This window comes from Pelophylax lessonae (genome assembly GCF_965119305.1).
Source record: "Pelophylax lessonae genome assembly, chromosome: 5".
Taxonomy (NCBI): domain Eukaryota; kingdom Metazoa; phylum Chordata; class Amphibia; order Anura; family Ranidae; genus Pelophylax; species Pelophylax lessonae.
The window spans coordinates 322,598,999-322,613,050 of NC_138772.1; the positions used below are offsets into that span (position 1 = coordinate 322,598,999).

The 14,052-nt window shown below is 46.7% G+C and overlaps 1 protein-coding gene across 1 annotated transcript in view; it reads right to left on the minus strand.

The window, feature by feature from the left end:
* The window catches only part of LOC309556934 (uncharacterized protein), an 87,761-nt gene that overhangs the window by 41,834 nt on the left and 31,875 nt on the right, over nt 1-14,052 (minus strand). The window contains exon 4 of the mRNA XM_082259506.1: nt 3,492-3,625. Within this exon, the coding sequence (XP_082115632.1) occupies nt 3,492-3,625 (134 nt within the window). The remainder of the gene's footprint in view (nt 1-3,491; nt 3,626-14,052) is intronic.

The window sequence follows — 14,052 nt, forward strand, 5'->3', positions numbered from 1 at the left end:
TGCCGTTCCTTCAGAGCCCCGTGCCGTGACCGTTGGCTCGCGCGCGCGTGCGTGCGTGCGTGGGAGTGATGTCACCGCAGTTCCGGCCAATCAGATGGCCGGATGCCGCGATCCCGGAAGACGGGGGACTGGACATGTCGCCCGTCATACAGCTAAGCAGGCGGCACGGCGGGGGCTCGTTCTAAGGTAAGTATTTCACAATGAGCTAGTATGCGACGCATACTAGCTCATTATGTGTTTGTCTTTCAGGGTGAAAAAGAAAGAAAAAAAAGGCTAACAACCTCTTAAGCAGACTGTGATTGTCTATCGTTGCGACTTAGATGATGATGATCAGATCACATTTTATGACCAATTTGTGCAGAAATCCATATCATTCCAAAAGGTTCACATACTTTTTCTTGCAGGGTTTCTATTCCTTTCCTAATTCTACCCAAACTAAAAAAAAAAAAAAAAAAAAAAAAAAGGTTGTGATGACAGATTAACCTTTGATAGGTAATCAGACAAACCTATTGCAGACAAAATAGATATATATGTGTGTGTTCACATGAAAATTTGTGCGTTAAAAAGGGGAAAAAAAAAAAAAAATCAACCCTCTAGGGCGGCTTTATACTGCCTCCCTGCACTTTTGCTAAAGGGCAGCTAACCCTCAGTTTTTGTGCGGGTAAGCTGTGCTTTCCCATAGACTTCTATGAGGTCCTGTGGTTTTAGAAAAGGCACCAAAATTCCTGCATGCTGCATCTTTGGTGCGCTTTCTGAAACTGCACCAAAACTGCGGAATATCATAGAAGTCTATGGGAAAGCGCAGCTTTGCCCAAAAGGGCAGTAGGAGGCAGTATGAAGTTGCAACTCCCCACAGAAGATGAAGGTTCGTTACATCTAGGGGAAAGTGAAAAAGGCTGAAAATGTTGACTTACTCCCATTCCAGGGCTCCGTGCTGTAGGCGATCCTCACGTACAATGCAGGACTATTAACCCTGCATTGTATGTGGATGAGGCACTAGTGCAACCACGCGTGGGAGTACCTTATGGCGCTTTTCCACTGCATGGAACCGAACGGTTCGGCTTGCTTTTGTGCTTTTCCACTGCTGGTACCGCATGGTATGGTGTAGGAACGGTTTGGTACGGTACGGTACGGCGGTGCTTTTCCACTGCATGGAACTGAACGGTACAGCTCTCAAAAACAGTACCACCTCGATTGTGGTTCCAAGAGGTACCATACCCGGTACCATATCCCACAATCCTTTGCATGCAGTCACTACTAGCCACTGATTGGTCAGAGAATCGTTGTTATCCCACCCACTTAACTTTAGTACTACTTTAGTGGAAAAGCAAACCATACCGTACCGTACCGAACCGTTCCAACACCGTACCATGCGGTACCAGCAGTGGAAAAGCAAACCGGGCCAAGCAGGGCCGAGTAGAGCCGAGCCGGTACTTGCAGTGGTAAAGTGCCATTAGAGAAGAGACTTTGTGTGACCAGTCGAACCACTGAGGGGGCCCTGCTGGAGTGAGAAATAAGGCAAGTATTATACCTTATTCCTCTACCCCTAGACAAAAACAAGCATTTAACCCTTGCAGTGTGAGAGTGCCTCCCTGTAAGGGTAGTTTTTCTTAATTGTGTCCTGAGTTGCGCTTTAAGTTGTAGGAAGACACAGTAAAATTGTAGTCCTCTGGTGTATAATATGCTGACAGTAACATATTTCAGTACAGTGGTGGGCTAAAGTTGGGATGGGGATGTCAGTCCAGGCTACTGGCCCTTAGTCATAAAGGGGTAAGAGAAGGTTGGTGGGGTTCAGATTGGTGTCCAGGTGAAGTTAGATATCTATTCTATAAATAATCTGCTGCTCAACACCACCCAAAACAAAATGTAGAAAATGATAATGGTGATTATACTGAAGTATTTTTATCTTACGAGTGCATTCACACTTGCAAATAATATATGAGAACCCGAGCGGGGGTTCCTGCGATTAGCTGTAATATTTCATGCAGCAATCACATACGAGAGATAGACCCAGGGCACAGGCAGTCTGGGCTCAGGGCCACTCGCATGTGGTCACTGCATGAGTGAATACTTGCGAGTGGGTGCAATTAGCTCTGGAAGTCAGCAACCTCTAATGGCTTTCAATGCGGCTGCCTCTCACAGCTAATCACAGGAATCTCTGTGAATGCTCCATGTGAATGCACCGTTAAAGCAGTATTAAAGTGATACTAAACAGAGAAGTGTTCATTGCCAAAATGTATTCACATAAATCATATCCATCATGCCACTGTATTTTGTTTTTTGAATTCCTCCAAGTACCTTATTCCTGCAGCGCTGTTGTGTTATCACATGATCACTCCCTGTTCTTTGGCATCTACAGGGAAAGATCTTTGGGAGTTTCTATTACTTTCACAGATAAGAGCTGAAGATCCCAGGAGCCGTATATCAAAACATCCCCATGTGTAAGCTCCATTGGACAGAGTGAAACGCGTTGGCGGCATAGCTTGGCCGGGGTCCATGTTGAGACTGTCACCTGTCAATACACAGCAGGACTTGTTCTGATGTGCTGCTCCCGGGATCTTCTTGTCTGGAGCCTGGATAGGCTCCTTCGTAGCAAGCACAGGACTACCCTCTCTGGGCCCCGCAGCCTCAGGGAGGGGATAATTTCCCCCTTCGCATCACAGAATCGGTTTACAGCAGTGTCCTCAATCCCTCTTCACATCAGAGTTCCACCACCCCCTTTGCATGACAGTGCTCCCTTCACATCACACCACCCCCCCCCCCTTTCCTCCTCACCTTATATTATCACAGTCCTCTTCACATCATAGCCTGATCCCTTCGCATCACAGTCCCATCCTTACAGCACAGTCCACTTCACACAACCCCACCCTACCCAAGTACATCACAGTCCCTCTTCCCATCAAAATCTTCCTCCTTCACTATCCTACCTTGCACAGCATAGTTTTTTGGGGGGGGGAGGTGCAGCAGCTCTGAATAGACAGTGAGAGCTGCCGTACTTTTCAGATTAACAGGTGAGTACCTGGCTGCTAGGAAGCCCCCTCGTGTCCTAACAACCAATCACTCGCTTGTTAACCTGAAATATTCGGCAGCTCCTGCCCTCTGTCCAAACCTGCCGCGGCTCCTGCCCTCTGCCCTGCTGTGATGTTGACAGCTGCTGCAGGAAGCGGGGACAACCAAGTTATGAAGTGGTGGGGCTGCTGTCCAGGTAGGACTAGGTAGAATAACAAAACTATCATCTCATCAAGAAATAAGATGGATACATGAATGCCCAATATTGCAATTATACTTGTACTATGACTGCAGTAGTGATAACAGAATATAGACAGTAGAATGACTAACACTACAAGCATCCAGTTCCAATGTTGTTTATCGTGTACAGCACTGGATAACATTTTATTGTATAAGCTTTACCATATTTGCAGCATGCTGTGAATAGTAAAACGTGTATTGTTAATTGCATAGTTATACAGCTATGTGTTTACTAGTCTCACCCGTGTGAATTCTCATGTGCTGCGTCAGGGAAGCTTTCAGCCTGGTTTTATATTCACAGTGTTGGCATTGAAATGGTTTTTCTCCAGCATGCACTCCCATGTGTCGTTGCAGAGCCAATTTAGATGAACACATCCTGCAGAGAGGAGAAAAACTTTGTCACAACTCAAACACAATAAGCTCATTTAACTGAACCAAATGAAATCATGCAGCATTGCATCAGCTGAGGGTGGCAACAAAAATACATTACAGAAAAGCACAGAGTGAAATAAAAAGTAATTTTAACTCTAGCTGTTTTTTTTTTCCAGTGGCCAATCCCATCCCAAATCAATTTACTATACAAGTTCATCCAGAACAAAAAAATCAATAATGGGTGGCAGCACATTGAGGCTGCTTATGAATTTGTAGTAAAAACCTCTATAGCTCACAAGCGCACATAAATTGCTTACAGGTCTGCCCCAGCAATCTTTGTCATTGGTGTCACAGCAGTGGTGCGTGATTGAGCCCTGTCTACAATGTGTAAACCAGCTAAATGTTGTACGTGTTAAGATCCTATCTTTCTCATTGTTACTTACAGCCCCGAAAACCCTTAAAATCCCTGGTATTTCTGTTTATGGTACACACACCTGCCTGCATCCCACAACGTAATGATTGATGCCTGAACATCCAATGGCCAGGCTTGAGTGCTGCAAGGTGCAACAAATGGCAAGCCCTATGCAAAAAGGCATTTAGGAATTCAACATTTCTAAAGAACTTTTGAAGAACTAACGCAATACATTTGGATTGTGGGTAGTGCTAAAAAATACAGGAACAAGAATCTTATGGTATCTTCTAGGCCTACTGCTTCACAGATGTCTATTCAGACGAAACGTACGTCAGGCAAGGCAAGGAAATAGCGTTGACGTTGTGCCGCCCATGGAGGGTGTGGCATGATTGTATGTTTTTCCAATGCCTTGATGAAGACGTCAATCGACGAAACGTACGTAGAGCGTCATCACGCCACATCCGCCCAAGTGGAACGCACATCCGGACCGTGGCTCGCACGGCGTCCCGGAAGTCCGCAACAATTATTGTTTTTACCTGCCTATTCACTCATCACGTTTGTAAGTACCCATTTTTGATTTAATAAAAATGGATTTTTGTAAGATCTTACCGTAAAATCCTTTTCTCTTAAGCTCATTGACAGACGTAGTCTTCTTGATTCTCAAGAGCTGGGTTATGTTGTCTCCGCAGGAGTAGGACTAGGCAGAAAGACAAAACGTTCTGGCTCCACCTTAGGGGCAGTCCCTGAGGGTATATCCTCCCTCTCTCTGCTACAGGGAATCAGTTCTGTTTTAAAGCAGTACAGAGAATTTAACCCAACCCAACTCAATGATAGAGGGGCGGGTACTACGTCTGTCAATGAGCTTAAGAGAAAAGGATTTTACGGTAAGATCTTACAAAAATCCATTTTTCTCTATCGCTCATTGACAGACGTAGTCTTCTTGATTCTCAAGAGCTGGGACATCCAGAAGCAGTGCCACAAAATGAGGGGTGGGATTGACAGAATCAAAATCCAATCTAGAAGGCCCAACCGGAGCCAACCAGAAGTATCAAAGGACTCATCGAGTAAACAGATGAGACCTACCCCACAAATCCTCGAGGTAGACCAACAGTCTCCTCAAACAGTGGCCTGCAGGAACCTTGCAGCCAGAAGAGGCATCTGACGATGCCATCACATAAACCTTATACAATATTGTAAAGGTATGAACCGACTACTAAACAGTCGCCTTGAAAACCTGAACCACTGACGCCTGATGGCGGAAGGTCCAGGAAACTCTAAGCGCCCGAGTAGAATGCGCCTTAACAGGGAACGGGGGATCCTGACCCTTAGATAAAATAAGCCTATACCACCGTCTGTCTGATCCATCTAAAGATGGTCGCAGCAGAACAGGCAACCCCTTCTTAGGGCCATCCGTGATCACAAACAGTGAATCCGTCTTACAAATTGAATCCGTAGTATTCAAGTATATCCTGATCGCCCGAACTACATCCAAGGAATGCCATGCAAATTCTCGAGGATGATTGGGCTAAGGACATAGGAAGGACAATACACTGTCCTTATTCAATGAAACTTTGAAACCACCTTAGAAGGAAGGATGGATTCGGATGAAGAACAACCTTATCCCTATGAACCACCAGATCTGGGGAACAACAGGATAATGCGGCCAGTTCTGACACCCTGCGTGCAGAAGTGATAGCCACCAAGAAGACCACCTTCTGGGATAAAGTAGGCAAGGGAATCTCCCTGATATTTTCAAAGGGAGGTGTCTGAAGAACCGACAGCACCAAATTAAGATCCCAGGATGGTAACGGCGCGTGCACTGGCAGAGCCAGGTGTCGCACCCCCTGGATGAAATTCCGCACCAAGGAATGAGTAGACAAAAGCTTCTGAAAGAAGATAGCAAATGCTGAAACCAGACCCTTGATAACACTCAAGGCCAGCTTCTGCTCAACTCCCTGTTGCAGAAAGCCAATATTCGGACTACCGAATAAAGATGTAGATGGAACCCAAGGGATTCACATCACACAATATAAGACTTCCATGTACGATGATAATCTTTCTGGAAGTCGCTTTCCTTGTTTTAACTAGAGTAGGAATAACTGAAGCGGACAATCCCTTGTCCTTCAGCACCTGGGTCTCAATAACAAGGCCGTTTAAAACCAGCGATCGTAAAGCAGGATGGAAGATCGGTCCCTGAGACAGTAGATCCTCCCTGAGAGGAAGTCTCCACGGGACGTCCGCCATCAGTCTGACCAAGTCGGCGTAACAAGCTCGACGAGGCCAGTCCGGAGCTGCCAGGATTACTGGAATTCCTTCCTCCTCTATCTTGCGAAGAAGTCTTGGCAGTAACCCAAGAGGAGGGAAGGCATACATTAGCTGGTATTGCCCCCACGGGGCGATCAGTGCGTCTGCGGTTTCTGCTAGAGGATCGCGGGAGCGAGCCACGAATCTCTGAACTTTCCTGTTGAATCGAGATGCCAACAGATCCATATCCGGGGTGCCCCATCGTAGGCACAACTGGTGGAAAACGTCTGGATGGAGGGACCATTCCCCCTGATCCAGAGTCTGACGGCTGAGATAATCTGCCTGCCAATTCTCCACCCCCGGAATGAACACCGCAGAGATTGCTGGAACAAATCGTTCCGCCCAGCGAAGAATGCAAGCCACTTCTTTGGCCGCTCGGACACTCTTGGTGCCCCCCTGGTGATTGACATAAGCCACGGCCGTGGCGTTGTCCGACTGGATCCGAACCGGGCTGCCCTGGAGCTGCTCGGTCCAGTGAATCAGACAAAGTCTGATCGCTCTCAGTTCCAATACATTTATCGGTAACCTGGATTCTTCCGGGGACCAAAGTCCCTGGACAGATAACTGACCGAGAATTCCTCCCCATCCGGATAGACTGGCATCCGTGGTCACTGTCGTCCAATATATTGGCAGAAATGACTTTCCCTGGCTGAGCATCGGAGACCGAAGCCACCAGACCAGAGACTCTCTGGTCTGTTTGCTCAATCGGATCTGATTGTCCAGGGATTCCGGATTCCGATTCCATCTGAGAGGAATCTCTTGCTGAAGAATTCGGGTATGGGACTGGGCAAATGGGACTGCTTCGAAGGAAGCCACCATCAACCCCAGACCCCTCATGCAAGTCCGAAGGGAAGACCAGCTGTTGGTGGACTGCTGATTGAATCTTTCGGAGTTTCCCTACCGGAAGAAAAAACTCTTGTCCTGACTGTGTCTAGAATTAGACCCAGATATTCGAGCCTCTGGGTGGGAACCAGAAATGACTTTTGCTGGTTCACCAGCCACCCGAATTCCTGTAAAGAAATCATAGTAATTTCTATGTTTTGTAGCAAGGTCTGAGGAGACTCTGCATGAAGCAGAAGATCGTCTAGGTAACCTAGAATCGATATGCCTCTTTGGCGCAGAAGTGCCAACATTGGGGCCAACACCTTCGTGAAGACCCGCGGAGCCGTGGCGAGACCGAGAGGTAACGCCACAAACTGATAGTGGTTCTCTTCTACGGAAAACGTAGAAACCGCTGATGTCCTGCGAAAATGGGAATGTGAAGATATGCGTCCTAGATGTCTATGGACGCTAGGACATCCCCTGGATGCAGAAAGGCTGCTACTGTGCGAATGGACTCCATTCTGAATCTTCTTATGTAGACAAAAGAATTGAGTGCCCTTAAGTCCAGAATTGGACGCACTTTGCCCTCTTTCCTGAGTATTGTAAATAGGTTTGAATAAAAACCCCTGAAAGCGTTCTGTCCAAGGAACGTGGACTACCACTCCTTGTTGTAGTAAATCTGTGACTGCTCTCCACAGATCGTCTAAACGATCCAGGGATAGTCGGCTATTGGAAGGGAAGAATCGCGCCGGTGGGAGAGATCGAAGCTCGATCTTGTACCCTGACCTTATGACTTCGCAAACCCATCTGTCCGGGATTCTGGAAAGCCATGGATCCGGGAACCGGCGAAGACGTCCCCCCACCCCAGTTATGGGTGGGGGGCACACCTTCAGGCTTTGGACGGTTTATCTTCAGGTCTAGAGGGGGCGGGCTTTTGCTTGCCCGACCAACGACCCCTGACGCCTCCTGCAGGAGCTTTGGAGGACTTAATTTTTTCACCCGCGGGACGAAAAAAACCTCTTGTGAGCAGAAAAAGAAGGCCCTCGTCTTTGACGAGTTCCTTTACCTTTAAAATTTTGCGGTAAAAAGGTGCTCTTTCCACCCGTGAGATCCTTAATGATCTCATCTAAGTTGGCTCCAAATAGACGCTCTCCTAAAAAGGGGAAATTAGCCAATGCTTTTTTGGAACCTTGGTCGGCTAACCAACCTTTTAGCCACAGTGTACGCTTGAGAACCACCGCTGAGACAGATGCTCGCGCCAATAATGAAGTGGCGTCTAACGCCGCATCACACACAAACTGTAACCCCTGTATCATCTGTTCCAACGAATCTGATACCGCCTGAGGGACCTCTTCTAGGTCCCGGCGTAACCACTTGGTCCATACAGTTACAGCCTGCGAAACCAGACCAATAGCAATTATTGGTCTGAAAGCTGATCCAATCAAGGTAAACATGGTGCGAGACATAGCTTCTATCTTGCGATCCACTGGATCTTTAAAAGACGGAGCGTCTTCTAGAGGAATAACCGTGGCTTTATTCAATCTAGCAATTGGTGAATCCACCACAGGTGGTTCTGTCCATTTCTTAATGAGGGTTTCCTCAAACGGATAACGCCTGTTAATGCGTTTAGAAATAGTAGAAATGCGTTTTGGCAGACTCCATTCTTCTTTGATTGGATTGCCAAAACATTTGGGCAATGGAAAAAACCTTCGCCACTAGATGCGTTTTTAGTCCCAAAAGGGATTTCAGTTTCAGCTATTTCTGACGGAATACCCTGTAATCTTAAGGTCTCTTGAACAGATACCATGAGTGCGTTTACCAACGCTTCCTCTCTGGCTATGGCTGATGCCGAAACATCCTCCTCACTGTCTGAAAAGACAGTACACGAGACACCAATACCAGATGAAGTACCTGCAACTGCAGAAATAGGCTCAGAGTCTGAATCCGAGGTTTCAGATAATAAGGGGTTAGGCGGGGGTCGCTTACTTGCGCCCTGTCCCTGACAAGCCACTTCCACCCGGGACACAAGCTTCCATAATAGCGGACAATGATTTAATCGTCAGTGGGGTGCTGGAGGATCCCGCAGACCCCTCGAGGGGATCTGGAGGAGATACATGAGTGGCAGGGTCCATGATAATTCAGGACACCTTTGCCAGAAAACACAAAAAAACTTTTTTTTTTTTTTTTTTAAATAAAAAATACCTCTTTTTTTTTTTTTTTAATTTTTTTTTTTTTTATGTGTCTCCCCCTAGCGCAATAGCGCCCCTCAGAGTACCTGCTTCTCGATCCCACAGAGAGAGAGAGGGACCCCCAAGGCTCACCAACCGATGCAGTGAAGTTTCCAACCAACTGCAGTCAGCGTCTGTCTTTACAGACTGGAAGGAGCTGTTGCTTTTTCCCGGGTAGAAGGACGTGGCTCCGCCCCCTGTGTACGCCTTCCGGCGTTCCCAGCTCTCCACGAGGTAGCTGGGCTCATGAAACATGGCCGCCCCCATATAGGAGACATTAGACTCCAAAAACATGGCGGCCGGCGTGACCTGAGGACATGCATGCACCTGGTCTACGGCAAAATGGCGGCGGACCGCCGAACACGTTTTTCCCAGCACATCCACCTGCATCTCTGCTGAGTGGCGATTGATAGATCTACAGGAGATACACTACAAATAAGGTAGGATTATACCTCCTATGTCTGCTGTAATGCTACAGTCTGCTGGGTAGAGTGTTAGCTCTCAAACCAAGTCCACTTCCCACAAACACATACTGTATTTACAAGAGGGACTTTTAGTGTCAGATATATACTGACCATGTATGGAGGGGCCCATAATTCATACTGCCTCATAACGAGGAAAGAAAAAAGGGAACGTTTACTCACCATACCGAACCGACAGGCACCCTCTCTTCACAATACCCTCTCCACCGGGGTGGGGGTTTGTGGACCACTCCGGACGCCTCGACTCTCTGGTTCCTGGCGTCCAAGCGAGACTTTTAACTCGCAAGGTCAGTCCCTCCACTGGGACTCCGTCGCGGCCGACCCAGCGCGGAGCTCTGGTCTGCACGCGCTCGTAGGCAGAAACCGGGGTGACCACTGGATCTCAACATCCAGCCCGTCGCCCGGCCCCGCATACTTACTTGAATGTGTCGCGGCCGACCAAGCGCAATGCAATGGTCTGCGCGCGCTCGTAGGCCGGCTGGGGTGACCACTAGTGTCGCCCAGTCCGGCGTTTTTTGCTTGAAGATCTCACAGGAAAAACACTGGAGAAAAAACTACCTAAAAAATATTTCTTCTAAAGAAAAAATCTTGCCAGGACCAAAAAGATCCCAGCAAGGAGCTTAGGTCCTTACTCCTGACTAGACAGAAAAAAACTGATTCCCTGTAGCAGAGAGAGGGAGGATATACCCTCAGGGACTGCCCCTAAGGTGGAGCCAGAACGTTTTGTCTTTCTGCCTAGTCCTACTCCTGCGGAGACAACATAACCCAGCTCTTGAGAATCAAGAAGACTACGTCTGTCAATGAGCGATAGAGAAAGCCTTTTTACAAAAACGGTACTACTCTATGTGAAGCCTTCTTCCCCCACATATATACCCGTGGATCCTAATTGCAAGGACCCCGATACGTAGGACTCGGGCAGGACATTGGACCATACTAGCGATACAGTAATAAGGGGACCCCCAGGATTATTTATCCAAGGCTTGATACCCCTGCAGGGGTGATCAAATCTGGTGAGTGCGGTCCAAGGGGTGCAGGGAGCACTGAATGGTCACCGGCATTCGAGCATCACCATAATTGCTGCCAGAGCACCTGCACCAGTCACTTTTTGCACCCCTAATCTAGGGAGTGTTTCACCATAGTGGGACTCACCTTTCCTCTAGGACTTTTAGCCATTACGGACTTACCAGTACCTGTAGTTCTGAGGTTACATCTTTAGCGTCTTATTTATATACCTGCGTTTTAACATTTGATGCTTCCTATTGTAGAGCTTGCACTTTTTAAGGATTTCACTTTTTAAAAATTTCACAGTTCACGTATGTAATAATATATGATTTTAGGTTGATTCAATATATTTTTACCAATCCTTTCTAGGTTGGCTTACTTATTTTTAAGGTTCACTCACCTAGGAACTAATTTATTTATTTATACTTGGAGCTTGCACCAGTAAAATTGTACATTTTTCACAGAATTGTATCACCTATTTCTTGCACTTAACCCCAGATTTTTTTCATTAGTATGAAGCACCTGACACTTTATTTCATATTCAATATTTATTTATGAAGCACAAGACACTTTATTAATTCTATATTTAACATTTATTTTAGCATCATTAGAAAGCAAACGGATTAGCAGGTATATACTGGCAGCGCCATCAACCTGTTCTTGCATTTTTTAATCCCTTTGTGCCTGATAATAAAACTTTTAAAATACTGCACTTAGGAGGTGCCTTTCTTTCCTTTTATGATCATCTAGAGCAGGTATGGGGAACCTTTTTTCTGTCAAGGGCCATATAGGTATTTATAAAAGCATTCGGGGGCCGTACAAAATTATCAACTTAAAAATGTGGCTGTTATATTTGGTTTAAACATTTAATTAACTCACCCCTAATGTGATTGCTGCAACTGCTTCTTTGGTGAGGTGTGTGATGTTAGCTGGTATTGATGATGTTGCTACTGGCAACTGGTTTTCCAGGTTTGCGTCGGTCAGTCTGGAGCGCAGTCGACTCTTTGTGGTGGTAAGTTTTGAAAAGAACTGCTAGCGGGTACTGCTGGTGGGTATAGCTGGCTGGTACTGCTGGTGGGTATAGCTGGCTGGTACTGCTGGTGGATATAGCTGGCTGGTACTGCTGGTGGGTACAGCTGGCTGAGGCTGGTTCTGCTGGCTTGTACTGTGCTGTGGGTACTGCTGGCTGGTACTGCTGTGGGTACTGCTGGCTGGTACTGCTGTGGGTACTGCTGGCTGGTACTGCTGTGGGTACTGCTGGCTCAGGCTGGTACTGTGCTTTAGGTATTGCTGGCTGGTACTGCTGTGGGTACTGCTGGCTCAGGCTGGTACTGCTGGCTGGTAGTGTGCTGTGGGTACTGCTGGTTCTGGCTGGTACTGCTGGTTCTGACTGGTACTGCTGTGAGTACTGCTGGTTCTGGCTGGTACTGCTGGCTCTGGCTGGTACTGCTGGCTCTGGCTTGTACTGCTGGTTCTAGCTGGTACTGCTGTGTGTGCTGCTGGCGCAAAATGCTGGTTAGCAGCGATGCTGCGCTGGAGGAAGAGGTGATGTTTCCTGTATTGGTCACAGGCAGAGTGCATTTAATATCACTCCGCCTGTGACTCACTCAGACTGTCAGAATGGAGCCGGAACTATACAGGAAGCATCGGCTCAGTTCTGACAGATCAGCTGAGAGACACAGACTCAGCTGCATGGGGGGCCGGACCAAATTACTTTGAGGGCCGCATACGGCCCCCGGGCCATAGGTTCCCCACCCCTGATCTAGAGCAAGAGTATTTAAACTATGGCCCTCCGGCTGTTCAGGAACTACAATTCCCATCATGCCTAGTCATGTCTGTGAATGTCAGAGTTTTACAATGCCTCATGGGATGTGTACTTCTGCAACAGCTGGAGGGCTGTAGTTGTAGTCAACGTACATCGCTTCACGAGACCACTAGTGGGGTCGCACGCACGTCGATTGGCCACAGGGGGAGATAATCAGCAGTTTCAGCCGCCGCGATTGCCGCCGGGCACCCGCAAACGTTTCCTGTGGAAAAAGAATGGCGGTCTGCCATTGTAAACACGGCAGACAGCTGTTCTGTCAGTAATGAACACCGGGATCCTGTGGTTCCTCTTATTTAGGAACACAGGTCTCTGTGATCATTCAGCAAGCCCACCCTCTACACAGTTAAAAAGCACCCCCTAGGGACACATTAAACCCTTTGATCACCCCTGGTGTTAACCCCTTCCCTGCCAGTTTTATTAGTACTGTAACAGTGCATATTATTAGCACTGATTACTATAGTAATGTCACTGGTCTCCCGAAAAGTGTCCGATTTGTCTGCAGCAAAGTCGCAATCATGCTAAAAATCGCTGATTGCCGCCAACACTAGTAAAAAAAAAAAAAAAAAATTATATATATTACATAAATCTTTCCCCTCGTTTGTAGATGCGATAACTTTTGCGCAAATCAATTAATATACACTTATGGGGATTTTTTTTTTTTCTTTTACCAAAAATATGTAGCAGAATACATATTGGCCTAAAATGATGAAAACATTTTATGATTTTAATTTTTTTTATTAGGAATGTTATAACGGAAAGTAAAAAATATTGTTTTTTTTTTTCAGAATTGTCGTTTTTTTATCTGTTTATATCATTTTTGGCCCATTTGTATTTTGCCACATATTTTTGGTTAAAAAAAATCCCAATAAGTGTATTTTAATTGGTTGCAAAAGTTATCACGTCCACAAACTAGGGGAAAGATTTTTGTCATTTTTTCTTTTTTTCTTTTCACTAGTAATGGCGGCGATCTGCGATTTTTAGCGGGACTGCGACATTGCGGTGGACAGATCGGACCCCTAACTTACATTTTTGACACTTTTGGGGGGACCAGTGAAATTACTACAGTAATCAGTGCTATAAATATGCACTGTTACTGTAATAATGACACTGGTAGGGCAGGGGTTAACACTGTTAGTGATCAAGGGGTTAAATGTATGCCTCATACTTACTGACGTGTGTGGGGGAGGGGGGTTTTGTGACACAGACAGAGATTTCAGGTTCAGCTATGCTGAATCCTGTGATCTCTCCCTGTCTGTCACAGAGAAGATCTGCCTGCTTTGTGTACACAAGCGGGTGGATCTTCTCACACTTTCCCCGACAATCGGGGAAGAGAGGCAGCAATCGCCGCCTCTCCTC